The 21,554-nt window shown below is 40.3% G+C and overlaps 1 protein-coding gene across 1 annotated transcript; it reads left to right on the top strand.

Annotated features, from left to right (window-relative positions):
• The first annotated feature begins 12 nt into the window (after positions 1-12).
• On the top strand, positions 13-18,354 carry GINM1 (glycosylated integral membrane protein 1). The gene is made up of 8 exons (XM_030267998.4): positions 13-170; positions 8,778-8,837; positions 9,015-9,111; positions 11,798-11,949; positions 14,119-14,275; positions 15,027-15,157; positions 15,873-16,036; positions 17,416-18,354. Exons 1-8 carry the CDS (start codon positions 66-68, stop codon positions 17,522-17,524), a joined length of 975 nt encoding a protein of 324 aa, XP_030123858.4. The 5' UTR covers positions 13-65; the 3' UTR covers positions 17,525-18,354.
• The last annotated feature ends 3,200 nt before the right edge of the window (positions 18,355-21,554 follow it).

Below are 21,554 nucleotides of genomic sequence, written 5' to 3' on the forward strand. Positions count from 1 at the left end.
CTCCTCCGCTTCCTCCCGGCCCCGCCTGTTGATGTTTCACTTGCTTTTAATTCCCGGGTCGCAAGATGGAGGCGGCGCTGGCACGTCGGGAGCTGCTGCTGCTGCCGCTGTCGCTGCTGCTGCCGCCTCTGGCCGCCGCTCTGCTGGGCCCGGCCGCGCCGCTGGGACAGGTACCGCCGGGTCAGCCCTGCCCTGCCACTGCCACTGCCACTTTCCCTGCCACTGTCCTGGCCCTGCCACTGCCACTGCCACTTTCCCTGCCACTGTCCTGCCCCTGCCACTGTCCCTGTCCCTCTCCCTGCTCCCGTTCCTGCCCCAGCCCCGGCCCTGCCCCTGCCCGTGCCCCGTTCCCTCACAGGGGTGAGCCGGACCCTGCCGTGGGCAGACAGGGTTTCCCCTCTCCCTTTGCTGTTTTTCCGTATTCCATGTGTATCTGACAGGTCTGAGGGGGAAGGTAGTTACTTCTGTGCAATATAGATGTGTTTATGTTGTATTTTCAGACTTGTCCGCCTACATCTCTATGGTTCAGTGCCGTACAAGTACGCACTGCATTAGGTCTACACTTGAGCCTAGCCTACTCGTGATTCGAACCAAGAAAAGGGTTTTGATGTATTGGTGTATATCTATAAATACACAGGGCATTGTGTTGTCTGTTTTTCTAGTCCAATATCTATGCTGTATCTTGGTGACATCGGTTTTAAATTTGATGTTTTTTTAAAAGAGTGGAAGGAATGTTTTGGGTATTACTTAGGAGAACTTTCCAGTGGGAATGAAGATTTGCCACAGCACGAGGTGAGCTCTGACCTCTAGAATTACAGAAAAGCTGGGTACTTCTGCCTGAGCTTGAGTCATGATCAGATACGTCATCTAAAATTGTTATAATTGTGAACCCAAAGTGTAAGATTACAGAGGGAAGAGTTGTGAGGGGTTTGTAGTCAACTTGTCTAGCCAATGTGAAGTTACTGTTACCTGACCAAATTTATTATGTCTTTTTTCCCTCCAGAGTTGTTTATTTATTAGTGTAATTTAAGTTAAACATTTCCAAGAAAGCCTGGCAGAGGCCCTGCACTGGCACATCCTGTGTTGCGAAGCAGGATTCATTCCTGGCCTTACTTCCTGGTTTCTGCTTCTCTTTATGAATTTTTGAAGAGAGACCTCCTTAGCTCTGATTTCAAAATGGGGATCTGGATTTTCAGACGCCTACAAAAGTGCCTGAATGCCTGAAGTGAGGTGCGCTAAAGAGAGCAGAGGGAGCTCAGTATTTGGGTACTTTGCTTATCCCTCTGAGAAAGAGAGTGCGGATTTGAATTTGCCAAAAGCCTCATGAAGTGACAATGTAATGCAGACTTAGGCTCTTGCTCACCTTCTACCCAGAAACTGTCACACTTCCACACTGAAACTACAGCTCGGTGGCATTAAAGCTGTCACTGCTGGCAGTTTTAAAGGACATGGAGGCACATTTGTGTCTGCTGTCTTCAGATGTGAAAGAATGAGCAGGGCACAGGGGTGCTGGGGCAGTGCCACGTAAGGCAGCTTGGGGTCAGGGATAGAACAGGTGTGTTTTGGAGTGTGAGTAGGGCTTGACTTAGGAACTGTAGTGCCTTATGGGCACAGCTGTGCTGTTTATGGGGTTGAGTTTGTCCATTTGTGCTGTACTGCTCAGGTGGTCTTGTGAGCTCATGATTTGCTAATTTGGAAGTGTCTGCACTCTTTTAGTTTTATACGGGTCTGGTGGCCTAAGTATATGCAGAAAAAGGGACATAAAGATTTTTACTTTGGTGTTTTTTTTCTTTTTATATGTTGAACTTAGCAAAATAAAAAACTTGTGTTTTCTCCTGCATATTTAGTTTTGTACATACAGGACCAGTTTGATGCAAAAGGAACAGTGTGTCTGGAGAAGGTTTTGAGTAGAAGAATCAATGGTTTTTGACACAGAGGTGTTTTTTAGTGGCCTGTTGCGAACAGAAGTGCCTAGGCAGTGGGAATAGGTAGAGTGGGAATGCCATGCTGTCAAGTTGCCTTCAGAAGCTATGAGTTCAGTGACAGTGGGCTACAGGGTCAGAATAACTATGTTTTTTCCTCAGGATTGCTTGGGACTGCAGACTGGTTGGGAGCAGGCAGCATCAACATGGTCAGCTTTGCTTTGGCTGGACACTACAGCTGTGCTTTACAACTCTGTGATCCTGCTGGCTGCACTCTACTAACAGCTTCACATATTAACTCTTCTGTGTCGGGTTTAAAGCTGGTGTTAAAGTTTACCTCCGTGCTGATGGCAATAGTGTTACAAAAACCGTAGTGGAAGGACTGAGGAAAAACCTTGATACACTGGAATAGCATTTTGTAAGGCTGAAATGCTTTTGTTCAGCTCTGGAATGTGAACGCCTCAACTGTTGTGCAATACTTGTAATTTCTTAAAAAAGCTGTTTTGAAATCTGGACTTTTTTTTTTTTTTACATCAGCATGTCTGTTATGGTTTTTATTTCTCTTCATAAAATTTGGATATGCAAAACTGGACTAAAGATTGATTGATTTTAGACAAAATTGTGGGTTTGTCATTGTGGTTTTGGGCTTTTTTTATTTAAAAAAATTTAAAGGGACTGATGCAATAAGACAACTGACTTTCACATTAAAGTAATATTTCTGGTGCAAGGTCAGGCATAAGGTTTTGTGCCTTTGAGTATTTTTTTAATATGCTGAAAGCAGTACTAACACCGTGTTATTTGCTTATTCTGTTTACCTCTTGATAATTGAGGCTAGCAGAGTTCTTTCTAAATAACATACTTGCCTACCAGACTTTTTTTTCTTTTTAGTTTCGTTCAGTTGCCTGGAAAAAAAATGATTTTATATTATTTGTTGCCTGCAAGAAACCTCTGTTTGGATGGGTCGTTTCACAACAGCAAGAAATAATCTTCACTACATCAACCATTTGATGCAGTTAGTACAATGTATTTTAATCAAAGAAGAAACTTGTTAATAGCAATGTGCCGGAATGTTTCTTCCATTGCTTTATGCCATTTTCTCTATTAGCAGTCTGGCACATGTGAATTTTAGGCCTAAAAGAGCTGACATCATCTTCCAATGTATATTTGATTAAGTTAAAGCAGTATTATGCAGTTGTGTCTCTGTGATGTGATGTGAGACTGAGTACTCACCTTTAAAACTCATGATAAAATATCATAGTATAGATTGTTTTAATAGGAAGGATACAAAGGCAATTAATTCTAGTAACACATATAGGGAAAAGGGAAGGATAAACCGCGTTATAATAAGAGTAATTGTAAAACAAGGAAGGAATGAAAGTAAGTGTGCTTGTTCAGAAAGGCAAAGTAAAGGAAAAGCATCATGTCAGATTATTGTATTAAGAAAGAGTTCAGCTTTAGCTAGTTAAGAAAATACTGGATGTAGTGATCTTACCCTAAATACTGTCATGCAGTTTAATAATGCCAAATCTTAATGGAGAAAATTTTGTACAAAAATTTTCTGAAATGTGAAGGACAAATTATTGTCCTGCAAACTCATGAGATTCCATCATGTCATGTCAAGCTTTTACCATGGTTACTTCTCAATTCAATTATGTCTGATTGCAGTTAAGACTACAACATAATTCTGGTTTGATTCTTATGAAAGAATTATGTGAAGCATGGATCATGGAACCCTGGATTGCAATATATAGTTACACTATGTGGAGTTAGCTGTCCATATGAGTGTCAGAACTCAAGTGGTATGAGTTTGTGTGGTAGTTTTGTTTGTCTATTCAGACACTTCTTTTCCCATAATCTCTCTTCAAATTTAGAAACAGGTTACTGGTTTTGTCTATTTTTTACCTGTTTGGCAACCTGACATTTTTCAGTTGCAGATAGGATATCAGCAGTGCCTGTGTAATGGCTGTGAGGGGATTGTCTGCCTTTCAAGTCTCTGTACAGCTGCCCATCTTGTGAGGCATTGTGCCATCTGTTCCTAGGGCTGCCCACTTGGCTTCCCACAGGCCTTGCAGCAGAAAGAGCCTTGTTTGGAGAGCCTCAATAGAGAACAGCTGTGCTTCAAGTGGGCCAGCTGCTAGCAGCAGAATCCTGATGGGGTTTGTGTGACTGATGCAGCTGTGTAGGACTCAACAGTTACCCTGTACTGTGAGAAATTGTACAGTGCACCCCATCAGCTATTCACTGCCTGTGGATAAAGCTTTTCCATTATTCTTTAATCAGATCTGTTTGAAGTTCCTGTGTGATTGGACCCATCAGCTTCTTTTGCAGCTTTTTTTAAAAAAGCAATATTAGGTGAAATATTCTCTGTAGATTTGTGTGGTGTTAGTCTTTGAGAATTAATGAATATTCCCTTTTAACTTATGTCTGATGCTTTATATTCTTTGCTGACATCTTTTCCCCTTTTTGTTCTTCTGCTGCTACTGTGATTATAATGCCCCAGTTAACAGTCCTGTATTCTGTTGCAGCCCACAGTGAAAGAGAAAATGAATAGAAAATGATCACTACCTGCTTACCTCTGCTGATCCAAGCTCACAAAAATTCACTAGTTCACTGTAACCTATGCCATCACACTGTTAGTGCTGCTGCCTAGCTGTCCTAGAACAGAATGACTTACACTTGTGGTAGGGATGCTGTCCTCTTTGCAGGTTCTGTGGCCATTATCACTGTAAATATCACTGCTGGAGTACTAAAACAGAGATAAGAAATCACAGAAAAACTCAGGAGAGACATTTACATCCCGTAAGAGCATTAAGAATGATGAGGGTAATTTTTAGTGCAGATTGGAGTTTTGTGTGAAGGCATTTACCATCACAGGAGGGGACAAGGGGCTGCAAAGTATGGAAGTGGGTCAATGGTAAGCTGAAAGCACACCCCAGTTCTTAGGGACTTGAATTGCTTCTTGGGGCTGTCCTTCCATTCTGGCTCTGTCAAAGCACTGCTTTTTCAAATATCCCAGTGAATTCAGAACCATTTAAATTACAGGCCTGTCTGGAACTTGCATTATACTGTTAATGCTGAAAAGTGTATTATAAGTTATACAACCAAGTTTTTACACTCACAGTTGAGGCTTCTCCAGAAATTGACAGTGCAACAGTATGGACTACTGCAGATTTCTTGTGTTCTGCTCTCAGTGGCTTTGTTACTGCAGGATTGGCTTACTATGCTTTTACAAAATAAGGGTACCTTTCTTAGTACTGAAGTACATAACCACAAGACATATCTACAAAGCACTATAAAACACTTTCTTCCCCTCCACCCTCAGGCTGTGAATTTTATTATGGTAACAAAAAAAAATTCCTATGTTGAAATTAAAGGATGTTCTGTTAAGTGTGTGTCTTCAGCCTTAGGACTGGAAAGATGGGGATTTGAATTATCACTAGAGCACTTTCTAGCAAGTGTGGCTTGTCAGAGCAGGCATTTCATCCTGAAAGACTGGTACAAGAGCTGTTGACCTGCCACATCTGTTTCCCTCCCCTTTAGGAGGCATAAACAATGTATGGCTCTTGAGCACTTATCAACATGCAGATATTGAAGGGGTACCAGTCAGACCTGTGATAACAGGGGCAGTGCTATGCATCACTTCTCTGCTGTGGGTGAAAGTGGGATAGCTGGGATGGTACTCTGTTCTCCTGTGAGCTGCTGCTTCCTTTCCCCAGCACTCCTGCCCATCTTTTCATTGCAGTTGGCATGCATCTTGTTGTTTTTGCCATCCTGTAAATTTTGTGAGGTGGGGTATTTGTAGGGTCAGGAAGATTGGCCACAGCAGGACCCATTGAATTTTAAGTGTGGCACTGCAGGAGACACCAGTGGGAAGCCATGGGAAGACAGCAGTGTGAAACCCGCCTTCAAGGAAGGGTTAAGACTGAGTTGGAACACTGCTGTTTTCTGTGGGAAGATAAGAAGAGTAATGAACAACCTGTTCATAAATTGCAAAATGAGAGCATATGACAACTGAGTAGAATGGATGTACAGAATCTGGGAAGATATCAGTAGAATTTGTTGGATCTGGATGTGAACAGACTAGTCCCAGGAATAGCATGAGTCCCAACAGTGTGAGTTCTCTGTTGTATGTGAACACAAAATTGCAAGGGTCATGATGCAGCTGCTGTAGGGGAAAGCTGACCATTGCTCTGAGTTACTGAGGAGCTTTATGAACCTGTACCATTAAAGAGATGCATCAGCATCACTTGAGATGGTGACGAGGACAGATGTCTCCCAAGGAGATGCTGCAAGGACAGACAGATCACGCAGCAGAGGCAGTCTGACAAGCTGTGTGCATCAGAACAAGGAGTCCAGCTCATTCTTCCCAGCTGTGTTCTTGGATCTCTTGTGCTTGTCCAGTTCTTCCTTGCTTGTTCAACTAACAGAAAAATGGTCTGACAAAAAAGGGAAAGTTTTTGTGCCAATTTAATGAGTTAAATTACCTCACTGACTTGGGATGGGTTGAGGTGGAAGGATGATGTGCAGGAGAGATCTACACTCTCTCTTTCAGTGGCAGAGGCAGCAAGTGGTTAAACTGTCTTACGATCTGATTTTTGAACCTTTGACAGCACAGAAGTGACCCACTGAAATATTTCATTTCTTAAACCTGTAATGTGTTCTTCAAGTGCAAGTTTTAAGTATGTTCCAGAATTCATAACAGTGCTTGTGGATACTGTGCCAACAGAGTTGACAGCTGTTTTGAAGGAAATTAATCATTGTATGTATAGCTAACTTTGTACATTTAACAGTCAATTGTTGAGCATATCTAGCTTCCTTCATGCCCTTCACTTTCAAGTAAATAATTTGATTAAAAAAAAAAAAAAGGCGGGGATTTTCCTATTTTTCATCAGTCATTTCCTTTTTCTTGTAATCTCAGTGAGTCTCTTTGTAGATGTTGAAAAAAGATTGTGAAATACTTTCTGTGTAAAAAAACCTCAGATGTAATTTGTGGCTTAAAAAATAAAGGATTTTCATTTTTGAAGACTGCCTGGAAAATCCTTTTTTTGTGCCCTTTGAATTCCCAGAAAACAGAAGAACCTAGGAACAAAATTTTGGTCATCTGTTAAATATTCTGAGAGTCTAAAAGACTTACAGTTCTGAATGCTAAGACCTAAAAGATCTAAAAGTTTGGTGAATTTTTATTTTATTACTAATATACACAATTCCTAAAATATGAGAAGGAAATGAGTGGTCTGAGGAAATTACAGGGAGACAGGATAGAATACATCCTATGTTTATACTGTTAATCCAGTTTATATTTTCAGTTACAGAGTTCACTTCTCTAACTAATTTGGCAATTTTAATTTCCTTTGAATAGCTAGGATTTAAGTTTTGAAGAAAAGTCAATATAAAAACCTGTTTTATGGAAAGGGCATTGAAGAAGAGATTTCTCTTTGGTCTTGGTGGACAGAGTTTTCTTATTGATATGCCAAATGGGTCTGAAGTATTTCCAAGTCACTTAGAACCAAAAGGTTATCTGTGCTAGGTTTGAAAGCATTCTTCTCATGATGCCAGATTCCAGCTGAATTGGACTTGAAGGTTGTTTTGCAGTTTTTACATTTCTGGCCACTTGAGTATTCTCATTAACACCCATTGTTTCAATGATTTTTTGACATTATAGTCACGCTTCAGAGTTTTCTTTTTCTGAACTGGGGCTGTATTATGTTAGGTATTGTATATTTCACGTATTTTCTGGCTTAAAATCTAGTGTTGTGTAAAAATACGAAATGAAAAGTCTTTTTATGTATTTACATTTTTATTTATTTTAAATGCTGAGCATGGTCAACTTTTTATTGAGACATGACTCACTTTTTAACTGTTGGTTGTGAAACAATGACTCAACTACAGAGCTAAAGATGCTGAAGGTATGGAGATATTTTCCAGAGGAAAATGGATCCCAGAATCATCGAATCATTTAGGTTTGGAAAGACTTCTAAGATCAAATCCAGCCTTTGACTGACCACTATCCAGCTAACTAGACCATAGCACTAAGTGCCATGTCCAGGTATTAATGAAATGAAGTTGTAATGATTTAAGGCTCCCACAGGCCAAATATGGAGGTTAACATTATTTTTGAAGAGGTGTCTGAGGAAGGCAGTCTGGCAATCATTACTTTTGGCTATGTGTGAGCAAGATTTGATTTTTGTATGTAGTTTTTTTCAGGGACAGACTTAGGAGATTTAAGGTCTCATTTGCAAAGCAGACCCTGAAATTACAAGGGAGAAATGAGAGGACAGAATGAGTGATTCAATAAATTACAGCAATTAGGGTTTGAAAGAAAGAAGCAAATCCCCATTTTCTGTGAGTTTGAGGTGTCCCGTGTGGCATAATTTGGGAATCATAACCAAAGAAACAGAATTTCTGCTGACAGAACTCAACGTTCTTTAGTATAAACTAGCTTCACTTTGAAGACTAACTGGAGTGCTTAAAAAAACATTTACAGAGAATCTGAGTTTTACCTTTTGTGGTTTATTATTTTTCAGTTAATATAAGAGACTTTCATTATATCCTTGTGAAACAAGTGATTATTATTATTATTCTATCTTTATTACAAAAAACCACAAACTATACATAGGGGGATGCAGATGTCATTCTTTTTCATCAGGCCTCTTTATTAAAAAGAAGGGTGAAAGAACCAGAGTAATCCTTACATGAAACAAGAAGGCTTATTCCTTTTCCTTCTACCTGCTGGACAGAAAGCCTGGGAATGCGCTCTGGGATTAGTATGAAGTCATTCTGCTCGGACAGTACAAGAAAGTTGCCTGCAGTGGCTCATATGTTTTCTCAGACTTACAGCTCTTCTGTTTTTTTCAGGAAGCAATTAGAGTTGGTGTTATGATGCTGAGCACCAGTGGAGAACTTCACAAAGTACAGGTTTGTCCGGTTTTTCTATTTATTCAATGAATTAATATGCAATGAAACAAAGTCTTTCAGCAGCTGCAAGTATATCCTTTATTCTGACATCAGTGAGTAGGGAGTGTGTTCCTCTGAGAGCAGAATTGCAGCACAGGGGCAGGAAATGTACAATCATTCTGGCTGTCTTTCTTTCAGGTTCTTTTTAACATCACCTATGTTAATGGACAAGTATATCTAAATGACTTTCCTATGAAAAGCGGGGTTGCCCACATAACATGTCAAACAATAATATGTGAGTATTCTCTTTTCCTTTTCTATTAATTTTATTTTCCTCCCTCCCCTGGGGTATTTGGCTTCCCTGTTGTCTAGTAACCAAAACTTACAATGGCTATGTGTTCTGTATTTTGTAAACCAGAGCATTGTGGAAGCAAAACATTTCCCAAGGTAGGACAATTTTAGTATTAAAATGGATCAAAAAAATCTTACTGCCTTAATCTCAAGTCACATTAACAGGCTTGTGTGTAAATGGTCTAATCTGAAATCCAGACTCTGCCCATCTTTTCAAAAGAATGTTTTGCACTACAAGCTAGACAATGTAAACAGAAGGATGGAACCCCACCCTGCTAATGGCTGTGTCCCTAGGTTAGTTGGCCTATGTCCAGAAGGAGATTCAATAACAGAAGTATGAATTGTTGTTAGGATGATATTTTAAAGATATCACTTCTGTATCTGTTGGACAAACAAGTTTCTGCTGGATAGGATATTATAGCACAAATATTGTACTTTAATGACTGCAGTAGTTAATGTTTTCAAATTGTCTTGAACCTGCTGTTTTTCCACTGATTCAATGCTACATTTTTTGGTGAAAAAACAGAAAGTACTGTGTGATCATTTTTGAGATCCACAGAACATACTGTATAATTAATAAAAGAAGGACCATTAGGTTTATTTGATTTAGGCTTCTGTTGTATTGAGAACAATCTTCCGCTGCATGAGATGCAGTTAGTCTCTAGGTTGGCATCTGAGGTCATCCTCATCAGGGACTTACAGAATACTTACACTTTTACAAATTGCTTCTCTGAGCTGTGACCTTGTTGCTTGAACCCTTCTTTCCCAAGCATGATCAGTTATTAATTTGACAGTATTTCCTTCCTGGAGAGGGAAAGCAGTAATCAAATTCTCCTTTTCTGGTACAAAACCATGGCAAAACGTCATTTACTTGCAAAATAACTCACTCCAGAAAAATAGATATGATTTCACTGAGTAATTCTGAGAGCTCCTGAGAATTCTTCTGTAGTCATAGTGCTTGCAATGACTAGTTATGAATCTGAAACAGTGAGGAAAATACTGATTTTGACTTGGGAGCTAGAAACCTGACACTCTTTATCTCCATGTTTGGGTCTGAGTCCCCAGCACAGTACCTCTCTCTGTTACCTGTAATGTATATACTATTTACTTACTAAATTATTGACAACAGATTCAGGTAGTGTTTGTAAAGTGCTAAAGAACTATCAAGATACTTATTAATAGAGGTGGAAATACTCCTCAGTGTATATAAAAACAAAACTTGACCTTAATAATCATGCTTTTGAATATTTGAGACCACGTACTCTTAACATAGTTGTCATATCATTCTTGGCACCTACATCCCCACTTGAACTTCCTCCAAAAGTCAGTTTTGGAAGTGTATGTGTTGTTCCTGTGAATGTAGTGGTGGTTGAACAGCCTGACACATGGTAAAAGCTGGGAACACAGGGAGCTTCAGCTGCTTGGCACGTTAGAGGTTTTGGGCCTTTAGTGCATGCTTGCTGCTCCAAGTCAGAAAACATTCAGCAACCAGGTTAGTGCCCTGGCTCACACCTGTAGGGAACTTTTCTTCCAACTTATTTTGGCAATGGAAGATATTACTAAATTATGCCAGAAAGTATTTTTCTATATTTTCAATAATAAAAATAGCTTTATGAGGACAGGGATCACAGCATGGTAGTGGACACTCTGAGTGGTTAGTGTGTGACTGAGACCCAAGTTGAGCCTTACCCCACATTACCTGACAGGCTCAGCACTCCAGGTGTCACACACACAGCACCAGTAGCTTAACAGCAGGAATGGTCTGGTTTCAGTTCATGTCCCTTGGTATCTGCATACTGGAGAGATCCCTCACCTCCACTCTTGTGCTTCTCCAGGACTTCAGTTCTAGCATGCCCTCACCTGAAGCAGAGCTGTGGTAATTGGGAGGATAGTAAGAGCGTACAGAAACAGCCAGGGTGGAAAGGCAGTTCAATGTGTACTTGTAGAATATTAAGCTGTCGAAATAGCTGAAAGCTTTTGGGTAGGAAGAGAGGTTGAGGTATCACCAGTCACATATGGAAACAGACAGGGGGACAGAAAAATATGTAGGAGGGAACTGGCACTCATCTTGAGCAGGAGATGCAGTGTGCCTGGAAAAGACCATATTTGTTTCTGTATTCAGAGAAAGGGAATGTTGTGCAAATGAAGATGTTTACACAGGTGGCTGGCTAGGCTGTGGCATTACTCTTATGAACTCCTTTGGACAACTGAAATAAGAATGCAGCAATAACCAAGCCAAAGAGCTCTGCTTAGAGTGCTCAAATGCAAACCTCAAAAGCAGAGATGTGACTTTGCTTGCAGGCTTCCTGAGTCAGGGGACTGTACAACTCTGCTGTGTTAGAGACCTGCTCTGATTTGGTGATACACTGGTAAAAAAAAACATGGCACCTGTTTTAGCTGTTGCCCACATTACTACTGGTTGTAAAAGCTGTTACTGGAAGTGTTAAGATGTTCTGTACTGTTGTTCTGGCATCTCTGGCTTGATGCTAGTGGTACTCTGACTTCTCCATTCAGGCACTGCATGTGCAAAGGCATCTCTGTCAGAGTTGCACCTGTTTTCTCTATGGCTGGGTGCTGCTTTCTGGTTGAGGTGGTTTCTCTTTGAAAATGATGACATTGTGTATTAACAGTGGAGAACAGAAGCTTGGATAACTTACCGGATCAGCAGCACCTGGGAACCGTCAGTGTTCGAATCATGGTTCATGAGTGGCCTTTGGCATCCACTTCTGATTTGCAGCTGATTGTCATTCAGGAAGAAGTGACAGAAATTGATGGAAAACAGGTAAAAAAAAGCCCTGCTACAACATTCTGCTTGTTTTTAATTTAGGAGAGACAAGTAGTTCCCAGGGATTACAAGATTTACATGTATCTGGCTGGTGGTTAGAACACAAAGTATATACTTAGTGTTAACTAACATAGTACTGAGGGAGACAACAGCAGCATTGGCAGCATAATAGTGGGGGTGTCTCATGAGGAAACTTCAAGTTTTAATGCTTCTTTTCATATTTTAATAAGTAACTATATCACATGCACTTTGAATAAGTGAACTTGTGCAAGCAAAGCCAGACTCACAAGCAAGAGTTGATTTATAAAATAATGTACAAAATTAAAAAAAGGATCATGGGCTCATTCTGCGTCATGAGGTTTTCCCCATTGTTTATTCCAAGCTAACTAAAGGTTTCAAGCAGGTAGCAGCTTGCAGCAGAAAAGTCTTATGGCAAGTGGGCTTATTGTGAAAGCCCACTACACCTGAGAGCTTAATCTTAGAAGACTTTGCATGTAAGATAATTTGAATCTTGATGATGAACATGGATTTTGAGATGCATAAGCACCTCCACCCCTCTGATTTCTAACTGTATTTGCACAAATAGCAGTCAACGTGAGGGATTGCAATTCTAGATGAGGTTGAAATGTACAGAACTAAGTTCTCAAAATCACTTCTAAGACGTAGTTGATTTACTAATAGAAGGAGATTCTGTAGAAAAGATCCAGCTGCTGAAGCCAGCAACTGGCTTATTTCTGTGTCATATTTCTGTTTCTGCACATCTGCATCTTACATGTGGCCAGGCTTTTTTGAAGCTTGCTTGTGGTTCTGTTGCCTTTTTATTTTTTTAAATGATAATGATTGTAATACAATCGATCCTTGATTAATTGCATGGTCAGCATATAGAAGTTTTTACAGGGATCTGTATCATGTTAGAATCTTAGTCTGTTAGTGAAAATTCCCACTGAGAGGTCTGTAGCTTTTCCAATGAGGTCTTTATCTCACTGATAATAGCCTAAGAATCATGGTTTGATTCAGTTGTTACACAACAATGGCAGTGTATTTCAGGCCTCAAACTAGGCATCACAATGCATTTCAGATTTTCATAGGGACCTAGTAAAAACAACTAGAAAGCTAATGTTGTTTCCTTGATTGCTCCTTTAAGTCAAAAGCAGTCTCACATAAGCACAGTAGAGGAGCAGACTCACCTCCCTCAGCCTTCTGGCCACACTGCTTTTGCTGCAGCCCCAGTTTGCTTTCTGGAACCTGAATGCACATTCCTAGGTCATGTTGAGCTTTTCATCCACCAACACTGCCAAGTCTTTTTATCTAAGGCTGCTCTTTATCCATTCACTGCCCAGCCTGTACTTGTGCTTGGAACTGCCCCAACCCAGGTACAGCACTTTGCACTTGGCCTTGCTGAACTTGGTGAGGGATTCACCTCTCAAGCCTGTTCAGCTGCTTCAGGATGGTATCTCTTCCCTTCAGCAGGTTGACCATAGGATGTCACCCGCAAACTTGCTGAGGGTGTACTCAGTCTCACTGTCAATAGTGCCAGCAAAGTTGTTAAACAGGAGCAGTGCAAATACCCATCCCTGAGGACACCACTTGTCACTGATCTCCATTTGGATATTGAGCCACTGGCAGCAACTTTCTAGAATGCAAGCATCCAGCCAATGCCATACATATCCAGTGCCTGCTCCATCTGTCATGTGCATGTCGCTTGGTTGGAGACAAGGGTTTCAAACACAACACTGTCAAATGCTGTGACACTTGGCTTTCAGTTGTTGAAAACAAGTAATGTTCCTGCAAAAGCAGAAATTTCAGTCTTGCCTTAGCAAGAATTTCTTCGTTTACAAGTGCTTTCACTACATAGCTGAGTTTTCCATGCCTTAAAATGCCTTCCTGCAAGAGGATAGTGATGTACTATGTAAGACTTGGTTAAAGCCCATGGATTTACTACCATGTGCTTTTGCAGGGAGAGACTCAGTCTGTTCAGCATGTTTTCTGATGTGGTATGGTCTACAGAAGTGTGATATGTGAGAACAAAGAATACCAATTCATGTTGTAACAGCCTTATGTGTACATCTTAGTGGCCTGGAGTTTTCTGGGATGTACTGGTGTTGTCTGCCAGGCTGCTTCAGTCTTGCTTTAAACTCAGTAATATCATGGTTGTATCTTTTGCAGGTTCAGCAGGAAGAAGTAACAGAAATAGATATTTTAGTAAAGGACCTGAGAGTACTTAGACATTCCAACTACACTGTCCCTTTGAAAGAGAGCATGCTGTACTCCATGCCAAGGGACAACGATGTGTTATTTACACTGCCCAACCTCTCAGGAAAAGGTATCTCTCAGCTGTTAAGTAGTATTTTCATCCATATTCAATGTATTGCTTTACAGGGTAAGAGAGCATCATTTATCCCTTGTTTTACATAGTGAAAGTTTTTTCATTAACAGGGACGGGTTTTATTTTATATGTCTTGGTTTTTATTTTTTTTAAACACCTAAATTCAACTTTTCATATTAGGTATTTTATTTGTTTGTTTTCAAATCTGTTCTCCTTTGAAGTACTTGATTCTTGGCAGTCTGCAGTCCAGACATCTGACAGCAATAAATTTCTCTCTCAGATCTGTGATGGAAGTTTCTCTACAGCTCCTCCTTTTTCCTGAGAATGAAAGAGAAAACTGTAGAGGAAATATCTGTCTGAGTCAATTCCAAACCACAGACCAGTTTTCTGATATTAAACTTGAATAACTTAAAAGCAATAGAAGTTACTTGATGCCTTAAATTTATTTCTGTTTTGTTTAATCAAAAACTGTCAAGGGTTTAATTGGAGTAGAATATTTTAATCTAGCCCATCAGCATTTAATCTGATGACAGCTGAAATTTACAGCTAAGGGCATAGCTAAAGGCTGCACTGTAACACTCTTTCTGCTTCTTATCCAGTTCACTGCTCAAGTCAAATAAAAAGCCTTATTGCTGTAAATGTGTGAGAACTATACCCTCTGTAGAGAAACATTGCCTGTCTTTATTTTCTTTCAGAGTGAGTCATACAAAAAGCAAACTCTCCCCTAAATCTAGCTCTTCTTCTTCAGATATTCAAGATCCACTGCAGACTACCAGTCAGTACCTCATCCAGCAAGTAGAAACTACAGTGGATGAAGAGACATTACCTGTCAAGTTACCAGAGACCCCTCTTAGGATAGAACCACCATCTTCTTACAAGGTGCTTTTGTTGTTTGTTTGCTTGTTTTAATGATTAGTATAATTGTTAGTATATAAATACAATTATTTAAAGACAGACAACCACTAAGTCCAGTGGATTTTTGCAGATAAACCCCAAATAAACCAAAAAATGTCTGCTCTAAATTACCATTCAGCAGTGACAAGTCCAGTAGGAATCCACTGGGCTTCTAAATCCTGCCATGTTCTGACCACACAGATACTTCATGATAGTCAATGGTGACATTTACATTATATCGAGCTAAGCATTTATGACAGTTTCAAATATTGCTTAGCTTTAAATTCTGCCATTTTCTCCTGACTCTGCTCAAGTGCATACCCCTCTGAGAAATGGACCACTGGTCTCACCTGCTGTAGGAAACACAGTAACAGCTGGAGAAGTTCAGTTCCAGCTTAGACAAGGGTGGGTTTCATGGCCTCCTCTGTAGCCAAAACACTCACAGTTACAACCCACTGTCTACTCTGTTCAAGTGTCCTTTATTTTCCAAAGGGGCCTTTAATGAACACAGAACTAAACCTTCACCTGTTTCAGACTTTGAACAATAAAGGTATCTGAGCCACCAGTCAATTTCATCATGCTTTTATGTATGTTTAAGTAAAATCACCACCATGTAACGTGATTTACTGGTAGCTAAAAAAACCCCAAAACCCAGTAGTTGCTTTGTTTTGTAATCTTTGTATTTTTACCTGTTTTGTAGGTGATGTGCCAGTGGGTGGAAGACTTGAGAAAAGGGTTATGCAGATTCTGGTTTCAGTCTCTACCTATCTTGTTTAGTTTCCTAGAAGTTGTTGTTGTTGGAGTTGTTGGAGCAGCTCTTATTATCAAAGTCTTAAAGTTGATTCTGCCTTCCTGTGAAAATAAGTAAGTAATTTTTGTAATTATTTTTTTGCTTCGATGAAGGCAAAATGTTGACTAAAGGATCTTCCAAGATCAGGCCCATTCTGTAGGATATTGTAGCAAGAATTCAATGACAAAAGCTACTAGTAACTTTCCATTCCAAGTGCATTTCTGACACATAGGCATTTCAGATGAATTAGTAACTGCAGGTCATAAATCAGTGTAGATTTAGTGCTGGAATGGGCAAGCACGTGCTCTTTAAAGCAACCTGTCAGGTCTGGAAGAGCTGTCCCTTGGAACTTCTTTGGGAAGCGACTGACAGTGCAGTGTGTTTCATCAACCCCAAGCACAGCTGCTGTCTTCAAATGCAGCTGATCAGCTGTGCCTCTGAACAACTCTGCATGCAGTTAATTTATGTATCCACTCAGGGGCACAGGTGTTCTGGGTCCTTCTGACAAACCAGGAAAATAGAGGGTTGGAAGATCAGGAAGGATGGAAACTGCAGTGACAAAAGAAGCAGTGCTTCCCCTGGCATTTCACACAGCGTGCTGTCAGATGGGAGGGCTCCCCTGGTTAGAGCAGAAGGAGTGGAGAAACACTTTGTACTTTCCCCAGCAGTAAGCAGCTTATCGCTGCCAGTAAGCAGCTTAACACTGCCACGTATGAAACTGAACTAAGTGGAACTAGGAAGAAAATTCTAATCCCAACAAACTGTTCAGCAAAGTGGATGATAACCTGTCCATAGCAGAGGTCAGTATGGAGCAGAGGAACCAGCTTGCAGTAATTTCTCTTCCAGTTGAGGAACATGGGGTTTGTTCATGCCTTATTAGAGTGTATAAAGAAATGGAACCGCCTCTCCCATTAAAAAAAAAAAAAAAAACCACTAAAAAACAACCTCTAAACCACAGTTATTTTCTTGCTACCTGTATAAATGGTCCTCTAAAGAATGGTAAAGGTTTAACTCAGGATTGTAAACCATTAAGAATGACCAGAACATCTCACTTGGTGAATGACAGTTGCAGATGTGAGTTGGGACCTCATCCCAAATCTTTAATGCCATCTTTATTACACTGACGAAACTGGAGGCTGTTGCCGAGTCCTGGAGAATCAGCTGTAGGCCCTGACAGCAAACAGTTTTAGGCTACTATGAAACTGAGCAGCTAGAATCTACACTTCTGACATTTCAGATGTAGAAACTGGGCAAGGAGAGCCCTCAGAAACCACAGCCAGTACATTTTGGAAGCATTTTTCATTGCAACTTCATATAAGAGATATTATGAGGGTAATACTTAGTTGATGCATTGATTTAAACTAAGTTTGGGAATTTAAGAATAAGACCAATTTTTAGAACACAGAATCGTTTTGTGTATTGTTTTCTAATGCAAGGTAACCTTACCTTTCAGAGGCATCCTTCTCCTGGATCAAGTCAGCTTTGTACCTGTGACTACCATCAGCCTGCCTTCAGACCTTTCAGACAGGAAAAATAATTTAGATGAGAAAGTATGTACTTAACTGTATTTACTTTGGAGTTACTGGTATTTAAAAACACACTTTTAGATGATCTGATACTTGGCACCTGATCTTAATACCTTGTTTTTTCCTACTAAGAAAACTAAGTCAGTTGATTAATTGATAAAAGGCCACTCAGGCCGAGGCCCAAAGCTGACTTCCTTGTGCCTCTCCATAAACAAGCAGCCTTTTCAGAAGCTTATAAGTAGAACAGCTGCCTTTTCAGAAGTTTCAATATAGAGCAGCTTTCCACCCTGAGGGCTACCACTGGTTTTAACTTCTGTGAAGTCACTTTTCCACACCTCAGACAGGATGCTGGCTGCCTTCATGCCCATAAACCAAGTCAGCTGTCCTGACTAACAAGATGATGAAATTCAGGGTGTTCTTAAGTCCAGAGATAGCATTCTTAAAAGAAATATGAGGGAATATTGCAAACATCAGCTGTGCCTGCAAACCTAAGCAAAGCTGCTCCACCTAGTTCCAGGTCTCATAGGGTTAAGTGTGTCTTGCAAGGAAGATACCACTACCAAACATTTGTGTTACTCAAAAGATCTGACATTTTATATATGCAAAACAAAAATTTGAACGGCAGATTTCTATTTCAAGCACTTTACATTTTTATGGTCCCTTCCACTCATAAAAATTGTTAGCAGTTGTAACCAGTTTGCTTTTTTGTATCTGTGACAGCAGTACTCTATGAAGTCCCAAAAGAAAAATGAAAATTCCATTAAATTCTACAGAAATACTGGCTTGCTATTGCTGAGTAGGCCCGGTCTGCTCATGCCAGTTTGTACTGTTAACATTTTTCAAATAAACATTTAAATTGTTTATTAGACTGTGTTCATGTGTGCATTTGTAGTTAGGTAAAACAGCAGTTTGCCAAACATTTCAGACTTAGGGCACTATCTGTTTCTTAGCTTTTCATTGTTCTTACTTAAATTGTTTGTCAAAAGAATGAATGGGAAAAACCTCAGAACTGTAACTGCCTGACACTAGACTGAGCACAGTTATCATCCGAATGATCAGAATTACCTGTGTTCAGCTGGAGCTGTTAGAGTGAGGGAGAAAAATTGGGATTCCTGCCGGCCCTTGGCTCCTGCCCTAAGGAAACATCATGTGTTTAATGAGATCCAAGTTACTCAAATGCTGGTCTATGACAGGAACAGCTCTCATTGTCTCACTGAACTGACAGCACTGCAGTGATAAAAGGAACATTTCTAACACCAGCTTGGCCTTGTAAAAAAACCAAACCAAACTTCACCACCCAGCAGTGCTGTGAAGTACACACCACACCAGCCCAAGGTAACAGGGACACTCCTCAAACTTCCCTTTTTTTTTTGTTCTAGTACCTTGTGGGTGGCATAGGGATTGCCACCCATGGCTGAACAGGAAACTGCTATGATTAGCACAGGAAAAGTGACTGCACAGACAAGAGCAAGTATTCAAATAGGAATAGACAAACTTGTCTGTATGTGGATATTGCCTGCCCCCTCCATTAGCATAGGTCAAGAAGTGATGTACAAGGCTGAAGTTAGCTTCTTCTGGGGAAAAAAAATAGGATGGACAAGAAACACAATAGTTCTCCCTTAGAGCACACAGTAGGAATTATGCTGCAGATGGAAACTTGGCAGCTGTTTGCATGTGCTCTTTGCATCCCTCCTTATGAAATTGGAAACTGAGCACCTGCAAGAACCACAAGGAGATTTAGCTGTTCTAAACAGCTGCAGAAAATGCATGGTTAAGCCTGAAAGTGTTGGTACTGCCTCAAAATTTGTCTGATTTCCATAAAGTTACAAAGCAGCAGGAAAGAAGTATCACCATCAGGTTAATGGAATTCTAAACTTAGTGCAGGTCTTGAACACAGTAACTGCCAGACAGTTTCTGCTGCTTTATGGTGCTGGAGTTATCAAGTCTTTAAAAAGTTAAAACTTTTGTGTTTTTGCTTTAGCATGCACGTTTTTCCCAAATCACAAATCTCATGCCTCTCAGATGAGTGCTACTCTGAGCTGGCACAACACTGAGCTATTCCGAAAATTGACTAAAAAACCAGCTCACCCAACTAAGACAATAACGATGGGGCAACTGTCCTGCATGCCAGTTATGGCAGGTCTCATTTTTCCAGGACATGAACTGATGTGCCCTCTAGGGGAAGGTATGTGGGGGGACTGGGAACTGAGAAAAAAAAAAAATAAAAAACCCAAAAAAACCCATCTACCCAAAAAAATCCCTGGTGGGATAGTGGTGGGTTCCTAGAAACAGCAACATCATCTTCTCACAAGCACCTCACCGCAGCCCTTCCTGCCCTCAGAACTGTGTATCACCACAATGCATGTTCCAAACCAAGATGAACCTCTGAGCTACAAAATTAGTCTCTATCACCTTTTCTTTCCTGTACTATGCATTACAGAGATGTTAATTTTGTTCAATCAGAGTGAACAGGGCTGGCTGAGTACTAAATTCCTGCTTTTAAGTTGAGGTTTACTTTAGGAGTTCTCAAAATATATCACACTTAGTCTAAGTGGCCCCTTAATGGACTGCTGCCAAGGTCCAAAGCTTGCTTACTCTCCCTTCTTATGTGTGAGCCAGATTAAGTATTCTAGTTTGTTTCCAGTGAATTATAGAAGAAATCTGCAACAAAACCTGACAGCTACACTCTTATCCTTGCATACAAACAGGAAAATAAGTACTAAGAGTACCTACATCTTCAGAATATTGTGTATCTTTATTAACTCTGACACATGTTTTCCATTCTGGAAATGGATGTCTATGAATGTGCACACCTGTATACTCACCTCAACTTTTTCATTTTATTTCTGGGTTCATCATGCTGGTCCACCCAGGGATTCAGGAGCTCTCACAAGATCTCGGTGTTTTACTTAAGCCTCTCATAGCTGACACTGCTGGAAGTCCCTTTCCAGCATGTCCAGCTGTCACTCACAACACAGCGATGAATTTTAGGCACAGGAACAAGATGCTCGCAATAATGCCATTTACACAGCTGTGTCTTTGAGATGCACTTGCCTCCTACTCAGACTGCAACTTTGCGTTAACATTACAAGCAGGAATTCCACAGCCAGCTTTAAACACATGTATCTACCAGCTGGAACAAGTCCAGACCTATTTGATTCATGAAAAAAAATGAAGTTTACCCATAAACAGCTACAGCTGGCTGCACTGGGAGGAGCTAGCAGGAAGAAAAGTTTCCCAAACAGCAGAAGATGCAAAGAAATTAAAGGTGGTTTAGTTACAATTACCACTGTTCAGCAAAATCTAAAATTATTACCTGGATGGTTAATGCAGAACCATTCTTAGATAATAAATCGCATGTAAAGCAGTTAAGTAATGAAAAACAAGAATTTAGATTTTATGTCAATTGTAAAGTCGGGGTTTATGAACTGAGCACAAACATAACATGCTGCCTTACCAGAATAACCATGTAAAGCAGGACCCAACTCACCAGTCTAATGTTTTGCTGCTTGCAGTACCAGACAGTCAAGGAATAAACACCTACTTCAGAATTAATGCCAGAAAGCTTTTGATTTCTCAGAATAACAAGGAAACTATACGTGTGACAGCATCACTGCTGGCTGCTCAGATTTAGTTTACCCTAGCTGGATGTATTTTAATATTATTTAGCAGCTGCTGTAAACCTGCAATGATCTGAAACCCTTCCTCAAACTCCACTAACTTCATTGACTGTTCCAGCATGAGGGTTGCTGTTCCATATCAAAGCCTTTGCACGGGTTCTTTAACAACAGTATAACAGAAAGATTCTCCAAGATCAGCTAGGGAAGCTATCTGTGTAACTGCATCTTGTTTGTCCAATTTTCAAGTTCTCAGCATCCCTGACTCTCTTAGCAGGGCTAGCTTGGGGGATTTTATTGACACAAAAGCAATTTTTCAAGAGTAAATACTAAAGAAAGGAATTATAGTATTAAAGTAATTTCAAAATCTTGATAATCAAATCAGATAGCATCAGCATCAGAGAAAAATGGATGACTTCTAAGCTAGTTCAAAGAGAGCTAAGCAGAAC

The sequence above is a fragment of the Taeniopygia guttata genome, chromosome 3, assembly GCF_048771995.1.
Source record: "Taeniopygia guttata chromosome 3, bTaeGut7.mat, whole genome shotgun sequence".
NCBI lineage: Eukaryota > Metazoa > Chordata > Aves > Passeriformes > Estrildidae > Taeniopygia > Taeniopygia guttata.